The sequence below is a fragment of the Blennius ocellaris genome (assembly GCF_963422515.1).
Source record: "Blennius ocellaris genome assembly, chromosome: 3".
NCBI classification, from domain to species: Eukaryota; Metazoa; Chordata; class Actinopteri; order Blenniiformes; family Blenniidae; genus Blennius; species Blennius ocellaris.
Window position 1 is genome coordinate 10,412,616 of NC_137652.1, and position 13,725 is coordinate 10,426,340.

The window sequence follows — 13,725 nt, forward strand, 5'->3', positions numbered from 1 at the left end:
CTGGTGATCTGAAGATCACCTCATCACTGATTGTTCACTTGTTTCTCCTCTGAGAGATAAGATAGTGTAATCTCCCTCCAGTACTTACCCCAACTCACCTTTGCTGATTATTCACGTCATGTAAAGAAGAGAGGCATCACAATTAAGAATCTGCTGTTGATATTTTTGTAATGCTGATGGACGGACTATAGCAGTCAGCTGTGCCCAAGACAAAGTAATAGGAGTAATTTCTCCAGTGAATTTTTTAGAAACAAACAGAAGATCACTGCTGATCTTAGGATGATGAAAAGATAGTGAGGTGCACAGAAATTAATGAGACGGTCAAACTCCAGATGTTCAGAAGAGGAAAGTACGGTTCAACAAGCTTATGTAAATTTAATCTGAATAGAACTAAATCAATTCAAATATTGTGATAATGGACTATTAAAGGCCATTATATAATGTATTTTCTTAACATGGGAATAGACAGTATCCTCACATCATATGGCTCAGTAAGTTGAATCAAACTTCTATTTGAAGACAAGAGGGTTTCTCCTGTTGTGTAGTTCATCCGTCCTCCATTCATCCAGCAGGCTGATCTCAACCATCATTTGAATGTTTCCATATTTTCAATTATTACCATTTCACCGTTATGTCATGTCATCTTTTTTGCTTGAGAGGAAAGCCGGGCAACCTTTGGTATGCAGTCCCCCCCCCCCCTTCATAAACATCTCCACACAAACATGTACAAAGAACCACATTTATTCAGATATATATTTACATCTTGTCCCAATTCAGTTTGTTTTTTTCCAGGAATCAGGAGCACACATGAAACAAAAGTGAAGCAATAATCAATAATATGTAGATAGAAATCACAGATATGGCACTGAGTGGTAAGAAAAGTGTGATCAGTAAATACAGACAATCACATGGCGCTATTGGTGGGAAAGGAGGAATATCAGACACTATGTCAGCTTCATAACATTTACTGTGGCAGATGTCACAAGCAATAATCTGAACATGTGAGGGTGTTGAAATCTAAGCTGCGGAATTTGTGAATCCTGCTTTTACTTTCACAAGGCCTTAACATGGAATGACTGTTTGTACACCGCAGTAAATCTCCTTTGTCCCAACATTTACATTTAAACAAATTGTGCTGGTGACTCTAATTACTAGAAACGCATCAATGCCTGACAGGGACCAGCATACCATTCACCATTTTCCAGTGAAAATCAAAACAGAAAATACGTTTTGTTTTTGTTTTTTCATTATCAGGCAGATTTGACCATAAAATACACAAGTAATTTAAAAAACAAACAAAAGGAAATGTAACAAATGAATACTAATAGGCAGTAAAATAACGTGATGGAACTCATTTTCTGTCAAGCTGACTTTTTTGGACCAAGAATCCGACAGGCGTGAAGAAGCGCCATGAAGTTATGGATGCAGGTATTTTGTGGAAAGTGCGCCCTCTAGCGGCATCTGCCTGACTACAATAACAGTCTGTCATGACCAAAGCTGAATGGCTGCAATAAGCTTCATCACTCCTTCATGAAGATTAAAGTGCTTAAGGCGGAGTTTTGATTTGATGCCACATCTTTAGGGTTTCTTTCGGTAAAGTTAAACTTTTTCTTTTGTGTCACTGCAAGACTCTTTAAAAAGAAAGTTTACAAAGTCTACTGTACCACATCCAACACGTCTCTTTATGATACGACATGTTACTACGGTCCAACATAACTCTGCCGACAAACTGTATTTTAGAATGATCATCTCACAGATGTAAATAAACCTGTAGCTTTAAGGAGATTTCATTAAACATTCAACAAAGTGCTAACTCGCCAATTCACTCTACACTAAGTGACTATTTTACAAATATTTTTTGAAATACTTAAAAGTTAATGAAATACATTTAGGAGAGCCAATGTCGTATCAGTAGACAAGAGGCATGCAGTGCATTTTCAGAATCACTTTCTGTTTTGTTTTGTTTTTTTAACACAACTCTTGCATGCAGCTGTTTAAAACTGCAGCTGTGCAGACATATAAAACCAGGGCCTTATTCTAAATGAAGCACCACCTCAGAGAAAAACTTTGCCTGTGCACAATAACAAATGTTTTCCTCTTCACACCACCTTCGCTGCGTGCCTGTACGGCCACAAGTTCACTCTGCATTTGTTTGAGCCTCCCGGCCGAGAAGGACGCGCTTCGTTTTTAGAGGGTGCGCTTCATTTAAAATAGCTCTAAAAATAATTCTAAATTTACAATTTACATCCGGGTCTGACTCCTTGTCTTTGTGGACACTTTAGCTGATTTATTCATTTCCCTTCACTACTTGCGTCCAAACTGCAGAGTCCTGTGGGAAGAAGAGAAAAAAGACAAAGAAAAACACCATTGGAGTACAAATACAGCCCACAAGGGAGGAGGACAATCAATGCCTATAATGCAACGGTAATGATGAAATCAATTAAAGCTTACTTTGTACATCCTTCTTGCCTTTGAAAACCCCAATGGAGGGCTTAGGTAAACAAACTGCACAAAAACAGAGGGAAGATTCATGAACTGATGCAAGTCAAGACATTTAATGCACAGAAATAACGACACTTTGAAGTTTTGCGTCGTCTTCCAACCTGAAGACACCCGCAATGAGGTTGAGTTAAATCTTTAAAGCTGTACCTCCAGAAGCCGTAACTCCAGGAAAAAAAATAATCTAATAAGAAATATAAATGAGTCTTACATTACATTTGTATTCGATTACTTGCTGGGGACATACTATTTGTTTTGTTTACGGCAATGACAGGCCTCTGAAGCATCTTTTAAGCATCATTCACTGCAGTATTTCAATATTTTTAATTCAATTATTTTTTTGAAATGTTTACTCGGTAATAGATATGATTGAAAATGTAATGGAGTTAAAGACTTGGAAAAAAAATTATACTTAAGTAAAAGTAAAATTATAGAGTTTAAAAATGATTACAAAGAAACTACAAGTTCACAAAAAAGTCATGTGAGTAAATATAATTTGTTACTTTCCACCTCCTTTTAGTACGAACGGTGTTAGAGCAGCATGATCGCACCTTCAGTCATTTCTGCTGTTTTTCACAGGGAAATTTAAACTCACCCTTATAGTCTGTCTTTAAAGCCAAAGCTACATCTATAGGAATAAAGTACATTACACCGATCTCTCACTGGGACCATTGCTGCCTCCTTCTGTTGAGCTCTAACTTTTGGCGTTTTGTTTTCTTCAGTGCGACTCCAGCTGATGTGATTTTTGTTATCATTACACTTTACAAAGTCTTTCAGCAGGCTGAACTTAACTTTCCTGCTCATTAGCTTTAGCCCATGAGCTACATGTTTGACAGACCGCAATCTCGAAACTTCTTTCACATGTCTGCATGTCTGTTTTCCGACACTCGACCGTCGGGAGAAGAAGATCTGCTTGATTGGTGGAAATCAGCTTTCTTCAAAGCTGCAGTTTGGCTTTAGGTTTAGACTCCTGTAAAATAGGACACCTTATCCACTTTAAAATGTGTTGTTTTTTTTCTCTCGATCATTCCTTTGTGATGTTGGCATATTTTCCTGCTCAAAGACTCAAAATGGGACTCGAACTGAGTCTTCTCGCTCCCAGTAAAACTCCCAGATTAAAATATGAAAATAGTACTTATATGACAGGAACTGATACGTACCAACTTTCTCTCACAGCCTCGATGTCACTCACGAGATTCTGGGCTAAACAGATGCCAAAAATCTAAAAAGGTGGAAAATATAAACATGAGGTGACGCAAACACAAACGGTTGAAAGGTAAAGTCCCACAGATCACCTGAGTCCCACCTGTAATAACGCAATCCCAATAAAGATTCCTGCCACCACCGTCAGATTGTCCTGAAGCCACTTCTCAAACTGTGGGACGCAGCCTTTGATGTAGATGAAAGTCCTCTGCTCAGATTCCTGACCAAACAAAATCAGCACCACACTTTAACAAAGAAATATGGATCAATTAATTTCTCTTGTATTCTTGAAGTGAAAACATGTCGGGTGGGACTTTGCTTTGAAAATCTAGACACTACGGTTATATTTATTGGAGGCACATGATTTCCCCCTGTGATCTCGCGGTCTCCTCAATGTCTCACAGAGAAGTCGCTTTGATCTAAAGCTACTCGGCTGTTGACACACACACACTCGGCTCACTGTTTTCCTGCACACATGTCGAGCCTCACGAAAACAAACAGAGCCTTTTCCTTACATTATGCTACTGTGGAGAAAGGCCAAAGCTAATGGCGGGGGGGGTCCTAATTCCCACCGCATTTCTGCTGCATGAGTAATAACACACGGCCCAGAGTACTGATGGAGAGTCAGCTGCTGCATTTTTTGGGGGAGGAACATATTGAAAGAGGAGTACTGTGTCCAGGGTGGAGTACCTTATGAGCTCATGCAGCCAAATAAACCCCAGAAGCCAGAGCGTTTTAGTTTTTCCCTGGTCTTGTTTTAATCGAGTTAAAAAGTCTTTATGTTTTTTGATTGATGCTCACCGCTTTGGCTCGAATGTCGTATCCACACTGCGTGTTAATGACGTCCTCCTGTGGGAACAAATTGGTTTGACTCTTGAATGTTCTAGTGGTCCATGGAACATAACACACACACACAAAAAACATAATTCATTTGTGTGTGTTGGACACCAGCTCTTCCTCTATAGCACAGGAACACAGTGGCAGAGGTGACACTCCAAGTTTCTGTAACCTGGAGTTGAGTCAAAGCTTCAAACAAAGAAAAGCTGGACCCCCAAACTACAAGTGAGCATAAGGTTTCATACTGGTAGAAAATGTTGAATCTGCCAATGAAAAACACAGGATCAGATCTTTCACAGCAATAATTACATTTGAAAATTGCAATACCAATGACCAACTGGTAGCAATCTAAAACACAGCTCACCACAGCTGTGAACATGTTGCTAAGTTAACCTTCTGAATATTATGTTTCTGCACTGTCTATAAGTGACAATTTGAGATTTTTTTAAATTACAAAATGAGCCTAACGAGCTATGGCCTGTGCAGATAAAGTTCAACTGTTAAACTAGTGCACTATTTCTAAAAACTACAAGTCCCACTTTATTCTGGAAAATGTAAATATGTACTTGTGGCTACTTAAAGATTTCCATCATTCAAGAATGACAAGCAATGCATGTGTGTGTCTCATTTCTGAGCCAAAGATCTCAAAAGCTTTTAGAGCTCAGATTTTTTTCCCCACAATTGATTGAAGTACATTTAAAGAAATCAGTGACCCAGTTGAAACACGCCGAAATGACTAAACTAAGAAGCGTGCATACATCGCTCCAGGCCTTCAGAGTTGAGATTTGGATTTTGTTTAGGACTGAAAGTCACAATCAGGCAGAAAAAGATTGATGGAGAAAAATATTGAAAATGGTTCAACATTTGAGTTGTGTCCACTGTGAGTCGAAAACATAACTGGGGAAACTTGAGAACTATTTTTAGACAAAATTCATGAAGACGTAACTTCAACATGACCCAATAAGAGCACATAAAGCTGTATTTTTTTAATGATCCAGGATTAAGTGAGACTTCGGGAAACAATCACTTTCTAATAAATCACTACAACATGATACTCCAGCAGGACGCCCTATAGGGAGTTGTGCGTCGTTTGGTAAGCAATTTAAAAGTATCTGTAGTTGTTATTAAAGTAAAATGACCATGATTTACTGTCACTTGTTGCAGCCTGAGCAGCACACGTTAAGTTTCAGTATTTAGCTTTGTTGCCAAACAACGCTTTGGATAAGATCCCCTCCCATCCGCTTTCAAACTTTGCTCTGCTGGCAGAGCTGGACAGGACTAAACCCTGAGGCCCGAGCATCCTGTTGGAGGCCGGCCATGACGGTTGACAGCGTCAGCCAGCCTTCTGGAGGATGAAGATAACCCAGCTATCTATTCGGAGACAGCCTTCACCGTTTCTCCTCAGACAGTCAACAACATGACGGGTTCATAAGCTCAGTCAAGATTCCACCTCGAAGACACTAAAACATTCAATTACACAGGCTTTCCTCGCTCTACCGCAGAGGAAACCGAGTGGCGGTGCGGGCAGGTTAACGTACCGCAGGATCTTTGGTGCAGCAAGAGAAGGGGACGCCACATTTCTCCCGACTCGGGTTCGAATCAGTGCAGTTGAAGTAGGCGTTCAAATTCCAGTCGTCAGCACCGAAGGCTCCACAGCACTCCCACTGCAAGGTCAACCACACACGGAAACAAGTCAGCAGGGCGCCAGAGAAAGGAACCTGCTATGATTTAACACTAGGTGAAAACAGCGAGAGTGAGATTGGAACAGCAGATGAAAAAGAAACGGTGCTCACATAAACTTGTGTAAAGTCTATGAGGTTCTGCAGATCTATGTCATCTCTGTAGGCCCGAATGTTGTTGTTGATGAAAAAGTTGAGCTGGTCCTTTATCCAGTCTTTGAAGACAAATGCCAAGACTCCCGCAGTCAACTCCAGGAAGAAGATTATACCCAGAAACACAGAGAACTAAAATAAAATAAAAAAATTCATTAAAACAAACATTTACATTTATTTTACTTCAACCGTGATTTGAAACCAGGAAAGTATGGAAAAGTATCAGAGCATACAAATTTAAGCAGGAAGGAGTTTTCTCGCAGGGCTCCGATGCAGCCGGCGAATCCGAGGATGAACATCACGCCACCCACCACGAGGAAGAGCCAGACGGGGTCGAAACCCCCCAGATCAGTAATGTATGAGATGTTGGTGAGGACGCCCTGGAGAAAAGAAACAAGTCAGACGAGTTCCTGAAAAGCAGAATCAGGTTGCGGATAAAGCTCTTCAAAATAATAGTTTCAAAAGGTCAATGTGGAGGTACTATTCTTATTAGAAATTAAACTCTTTAATGTCAGATTTAATAACAGAAATTTTTTATTCAAATATGGTGTAATGCATGTGTTGCTAGTTTTGGGAAAAGTATCCACTGGAAGATTGGCAGGTTGCTGGTTGGCTTTGAAGCTGCTTGTTTCAATGCAAGTGAACCTATGACTATCAAATGGCCACATTAAAGGCTGGCCATTAGATTTGGACAAAAATACGTGGGGGGGGGGGGGGGGGGGGGGAACAAATTGTTGATGCTAAAACTGCCTGATCATTCTTACAAAGAAAAAAAAAAAAAACAAATTTTGTGCCTAAAACAAACAGGATCCAACCTGTTTTGGATCGTTTGAGATGCCATGAGTTGGATTACATTCCCTCTGGCTCTTTCAAGCTTTCATTTGGGTCGTAGACAGGCTGCTTCGTGGATAACTTGACAGTGTGGAGCTATCATGCTAAACTTGTGTGAAGGAAAATATTTGATAAATAGTCCAAAAAATGCAAACAAACTAAGGAAATTGCCACGAGAGTTTTCTCTTGATGACGCAATATTGAATTAGCTGTCGCAGTCTAACAGATATGGCAACGGGCATAATATTCTAATAACATCCTTCGAGTTTGGAGAATTAATTCAGAATGAAAATGATCTTTAGAGGGTGAATGATTCTGATCCATCGACAGTCCTATTGTTCAGGAGGGCGTCCCGCGGGAAAGCACGACATTCCTTCCTGATTCAGTAAAGCTGGTGCGACCACTAACAAATGGTGAATGTAAAACATCTGGATCATTCACAGATGTCCACATGAATGAGTGCAACTTCTCATCGGGGAAACATTTGAATCCCACCTTTTCACTCCAGGCCCACAGCCCGATGGCGAGGAACGCCACACCGAGGAACTGACGGAAGAAGAAGAGAGAGACAAGAGAGGAGGATCACTCTGCTGTTTCATCATCAGAGAGCGAGCGAGCGAGCAAGAGAGAGAGAGATTTTCCTGGCAGCGGAACACCACTAAATATCTCTCCTGTCAGTCTGCAGATTCAGCACGAGGCTCTCCCACATTGGAGAACATCTTGAAACTCTCTGAACCCGTCATGACTCAACAACGGTTTGCGTTTCGATCTAAAGCATGCAAGTTGACGAATCTCAAACAGAAAATCGGAAGCTTAATGAAAATCACATTTGCATGTGTTCATAATGCAGTGGGAGAGCTGAATTAACTGTAACCGTAACCAACTGTATGTCTGCATTTGTTTCCTAATATGTATCTGTCTTTGCATTGTTTTTAAATCGTGTTGAGCACATTGTATTACATTTTGATTGTACAAAAAAGCACTATATAAATAAAGTTGATTGATTGATTGAACTCACTTGCAGTTATGATTAATTGGCAGTATAACTAGTAATGAGATGGTCAGGCTTTTCATTCATTCCTTTGCATCCCTCGCTATCACGAGACGGTAGGCCGCAGGGTGGTATAGCAGTGAGTGCTCTCGCCTCACAGCCAGGAGATGTGGACTTTATTACCTCCAAGGGGCAGCAAGCAATAAATAAATAAACACAACAACCATAGAAGTTAATGACCTAACTATAAATTAGGTGGCAAGTGAAAGACCAGTGTGCCAGCAATTAAAAAAAATAAAATAAAAGGAGCTTTAAAGCCTGTTCATTCTGTGTCGCAGCAGATTTTATGTTCACACGGGATGAACTCGCCCAATACAAAGTCTCCTTTTTTTAATTAGTGTCTATCATTACAACAGGGACACACAGGTGTATTGTAGTTTGGAGTTGGCACTCTCGTGCCACAGTATAAACATTTCCCAGTTAGATTACAAGCTTGTTCATACGGAGTACAAAGGAGGGTTTTTTTTTTCTTCTTGATACACCGACTTCCTCATACAATCCAAATACATGCATGCGAGGTTACGTTGACTTGTGACTGCGATTGTCTCTGTTTTAGACACTCCGCTTTTGTCTGTTCACTGATGTTTAGGAAATCGGAGACCGGACAGGAGAGTTTTAGATCCATGTCAGATTATTCACCCACTTTCGAAACAAATCAAGAAGCATGACAATGTGAATCACTGAGAAAAAGACACAGTAAGACATATCAGACTAAATAAAGGGTTTGGTTATGAGGTGAGCACGCTGGATTTAATGCATACAGATGTAAGGACAAAAGGAGCAGATGTTTTTTGACATAATTAACTGGCCCTGATGATGTACTGTATTGCGAGGTGAAGAGTTGGAGGTCGTCACCGGCTGCATTGTTGGCTGTGCGCCTCTGCAGGGCCTGACAGATGGCCTTCCTCTTCATCACTCCGAGACCCGTGACGGCTCTCGGGCACAATGGGTCCACTCACGCCTCAAAAGAGTAAGGTGATATAACTGCGAGACAGAATCGCTTCAGCCTTCAGAATGTGTTCTTTTTCTCTTTATACTGTGGCCGCCTCCTTTTCACCGTCACTCTGCGCAGGAGTCAATCGGGCATTTTCTCAAGAGGAAAGTTCACCATGTCCCACAAAGACAATTACAGACTTAAATGATATAAACAAAGTGATTCAGCTGGAAGGTCTTGCTCACTGGTACACCGTGTCGATGTACTGTGAATTGTCACCAAGGGCATTTTGAATGCTAGTAACATCTGAGCGTTCAGAGCGCAAAAACTCAATTGTTAAAGTAAAAAAAACAACAAACAAAAACCAAAAGGAGATAAGAGAAGTGCTCCACAGCACCAGACAGATCACAACTAGCCGTTCTACAAAGAGATGAAACAATATATTTTAAATGTTTTCGTGGGCTTCGTGTTTTATATCCGTGAGCTTTTTACTGGATTAGAGAAAACTGACATTCCCATCTGCCCATTTCATCCATTAATCTTTATCGAAGCAAAACAGCAAATTTGTTTTTAACCATCCGAGACCTCCAACGATCACATGGCTGCATTTCTTGTTACGCTCAATTAAACAGTCACGGGAATTCTGAATATATCTATTACCGGTAACAATTAGGGTCCGTTTCTTTTTTTCTTCAATATCAAGACTCTCTCTAATATAGACGTCAGCATCTCATTTATGAACTGATAGCACCAAAAAGCTAAGAGAGACTACCAACATGCAGAAAATGTTTACTTCAGGCTGCTGATGCATCACAGCTTCATTGGATGAAGGTTAATGTTAAACTTTCATGTTGCACTGATAAATACATCGAAGTAACCACTGACCCAACGTTGAAGATAACTGGCGGCTTGTGAGCAGTTGAGAGACCTCAGCCCCACAATGGTTTCAATATACAACCTAACTTACAAGAAATAAATTAACTCATCCACAATTTCTATGCATTTTCTTTTTACAAAAAAGGTGAAAAAACTTTGACAAACACTGAAGCTAACACTTTGTAAAAACACTCATACTGGGCTTAGAAGAAAAAAAAAAGCACTCAGCAAAGCCCTTCTATTAGTATTTTTATACTTTTAAATATTTATTGTTTTCCGTCTCAGCATCTGAGTGAAAGGGTTCAAAATATGTTTGCTGCTTTAGAATTGTAGCCTGTGAAGAAACATAAATGCTTAAAACAGCTAAATGCAGTCCTGAAGGCAGCGATAACAACAATGCTATAGTTAGGTTTGCTGATGTTGTGTTAAAAATGTAAAGTACAGTATCCAATTTTGATTGCTGCTGGCTTGATAACTAGCCAGTCTTACATGGTATTGAAAATCGAGAAGAAGAGGTTCATCACAAGATTTTATTTAAAACCAGATAAAGAAAGGGCCTGTCTGATGGTTGTTAAAACACCTGAATGCAATGTTATTTTCAGCAAAAACTACTCAAAGAATTAGACATTTTATAGCTGAATGTAATCATTGCCAGTGACTCCAGGTTTCCCCAACGAATAGTTATATCCTGCAAGACATGATTATTTGTTTTGGCAAACTAATGCAGACATGAGTATGAATGTTCTTTGTTGAATGAATGAACGAACTTATTGGCTACAACAGTGCTTATATGTTTAAATATTAATTTGTGGGCGGTGGCAATTGAACCAAATGGTAGGGTTTGAATTTAACTCAAGTATAAATACAATGACAACATCAAGTACAGGTACTTCAACATACTGCAATAAAAACCAACAATGACATGATACTCCTTCCTGGGAGCTGTAATGCAGTAGAAGAGGCGTTTTGTTTTTGGTTTTTTTAAGCGGAAGAGCGAGAGAGAGAGAGAGAGAGAGAGAGAGAGAGGAAAGCCCTCCATCATCAGCCTGCACACAAAAACAAAAGGAAGGAGGCAGCAAGTCGCGCACACGCACACCCACGCGCGCGCACACACACAACCAGCGAATCTCCTGAGAAAAAGCCCCACATCCCCGTCAGGTGTATGAGACATGGGGCTTCAGGCCCAGACTCACCCAGAATATGATGTTAAATCCGAAGATGAAATACTTGATGCAGCAGCTCACTTCTTGAGCCTTGAAGTGCTTTCCGGACATCATTTGGGAGGATTTATTGATCAAACGCCGTCCCCAGAGAGTAAAAAAGAAAAAAGAAAAGAAAAGAAACTATCACATCCGGGTGGAAACACCCTTTTCTATTTGTTTTAAAGGCTCGACCACCGCGCCGTCAATTGTTTGCGCCTCCAATAACAAACACCATCCTGTTTGTGTCCGTGCAGGCAGAAGACGCAGATGAAGCCGGAGAGGAGCGCTCAGTGCCTCCGTTTCCCTCTGAGGACACCGGGCTGGTTCAGAAACGGAGCTCCGGAGGTGTAACGGAGAAATAAATCCTCAGGAGTCCGCCACATTAACGCTGATGGTCGACTCGTCTAATCCAAACATGGCTGTTATGTGAGTGACGTGTGTGGGGGCCAATAGCCGTCTTCCGTTACTTGAGAGGGCGGAACTTCCGGTAGTGGACAGACACAAACATATCACACAAAGCGACACGAAGTACATCACTTTATATTTTAATAAAAACTTAACAATCATACATGTGATAAAAGAGTAAGTATTTTAAAATAGGAGATTTCCTTTGGTATAAATTAATTAAATGCCAAATAAATAAATGGTTTCTCAATGCACAAAACAGTCACTGCTTAGCCCTGCATACTGTATATATAAAAAATGTATATCACTTATTCAATTGTATCCAGTCATATTGATATTTTACGTCTGTGCCATTTATTCTGTGTTCCATTCTGTGTGGAGCTATTTTGCAAGAATTTCCCTCTGAGATAAATGATGTATTCTATTCTATTGTATTCTATTGTATTCTATTCTATTCTATTCTATTCTGTAAATTATTAAATTGACCATACAAATTCAATGTTAATATTTTACATAAGCTTTGTTCAGATACATTTCATCACGTCGAACATATTGGCACAATGTGTATTTTCTATTTCTGTTTCCTGTATTATTAGCTCGTTATTCGCAATAGAACACATTAAAAAATACATATGATTAAAAAGTGAATTGCTTTGCCCAGCAATTAAAAAATGTGGAATGACTGAAAATAAATTGGAAATCTTATTAAATGTGCAAATATTTTGAAATGCTGAATTGTGATTTTCCTGATTTATGATTTATTAAAAATTTAGAAAAGGTATGAAATCTTTCTGGGGTTTTTCACACTACAGACACATTCATAAAATTCATCTATAGAAAACATCCATCCACCTTTTATGTTGCTTCATCCTGTTCAGGGTCACAAGGCACTCGAGCCAATCACAGCTAATTATGGGTGAGACAGGATACACCTGGACACGTAGTCCATTACAGGGCAAACACAGAGACGGACAATTGCACACTCACACCTCAGAGCAATTTAGGGTCACCGTTTTACCTCACATGCATGTTTATGGAGTGTGGGGGGAAATGGCAGTACCCAGAGGGAACCCACACACATACAGGGAGAACATGCAAACTCCACATAGAAAGGCCCAGCTCGTATTTGCTGTGCAATAAGAGCACTCACCTCTGCACCTCCATGCAGTCCCTGAAGAAAACACATAAGATGTTTTCCCATTTCGTTAAAGGTATTGGGTGAAGCTGGTGAAGTGGGAGAAAGTGCTGGTAGCCACAGTCATACCAATTAAAAAATAAATGAGTATTTTACCAATTGTTAAAGAGTCAATAACATGATTTGGAGTAAAAGGGACCTTTTGGAGAGGGAATATCTGACCACCACAAAAACTGACACAAAAGCTCACCACGTTGGAAAAAAATGTCAACATTTGTGCAAAAATTACAGACATTTGAACCTCGGTTCAAATTGTGAAAACTATCCACCTCTAGAGTGTGTAATAACAGAAAATGCATTCTGATAATCTGGAGTAATCTTTATTTGCAATAGACAAAGCTAAAGTTCATTTTCAGATGCTGAGGGACGTTCATGAACTGAATTAAAAACAGACACGAGTCCAGAACTCAATCCCTTGCAATCTAAACATGCAAGTTAAAGCTTTGCAAATAAGAAATACTATATGTTAACAAAATCAAAAGATAAAGGGTCAAAAGTCACTTAAATAGACTGAAACAAAATGTATAACAATGAGTTATACATTTGAGTTGTATAATACTTTTGTAACAATTGTGAATATACTGCATTCATACAGTTTGCTTTTTTGATTAAATATATTTCATTCAGTGTCACATTTATCAAGTTTATATTACTTATTTCCATGCTACATTCAAATTCAACCATTTGCATAGCATTTTATTAAGTATACATCTTTGTCCTTATAAGAAACCAGTAGATTTAATTCACAGTAATTAGCAAAGCTGATTCAATTGAGATTTGTTTTTAAAGACTGATCATTGCCGGTTGAATTGTTTTTCCAAATGGATAAAAATGGGGATTAATAATATTTCTTGAAATCT

At 39.5% G+C, this 13,725-nt stretch overlaps 1 protein-coding gene across 1 annotated transcript; it reads right to left on the bottom strand.

Annotated features, from left to right (window-relative positions):
• Positions 1 to 725: 725 nt before the first annotated feature.
• LOC308148843 (tetraspanin-5) lies at positions 726 to 11,659 on the bottom strand. Its single transcript, XM_080520374.1, has 10 exons — positions 11,257 to 11,659; positions 7,698 to 7,748; positions 6,605 to 6,751; positions 6,333 to 6,503; positions 6,078 to 6,203; positions 4,504 to 4,551; positions 3,806 to 3,922; positions 3,660 to 3,721; positions 2,452 to 2,505; positions 726 to 2,329 (listed from the first exon to the last, which is right to left on the bottom strand). The coding sequence occupies exons 1-9, from the start codon at positions 11,338 to 11,340 to the stop codon at positions 2,493 to 2,495; spliced, it is 819 nt and encodes a 272-aa protein (XP_080376500.1). The 5' UTR covers positions 11,341 to 11,659; the 3' UTR covers positions 726 to 2,329; positions 2,452 to 2,492.
• Between the last annotated feature and the right edge of the window lie 2,066 nt (positions 11,660 to 13,725).

Excerpts from the sequence above, each read along its gene's own strand:
- LOC308148843 (XM_080520374.1), bottom strand. The coding sequence starts at position 11,340 with ATGATGTCCGGAAAGCACTTCAAGGCTCAAGAAGTGAGCTGCTGCATC. Across the intron at positions 3,923-4,503 it reads ACGACATTCGAGCCAAAGCG|GAATCTGAGCAGAGGACTTT; the intron begins GTGAGCATCAAT and ends TTGTTTGGTCAG. Across the intron at positions 3,722-3,805 it reads TTGGGATTGCGTTATTACAG|ATTTTTGGCATCTGTTTAGC; the intron begins GTGGGACTCAGG and ends CCACCTTTTTAG.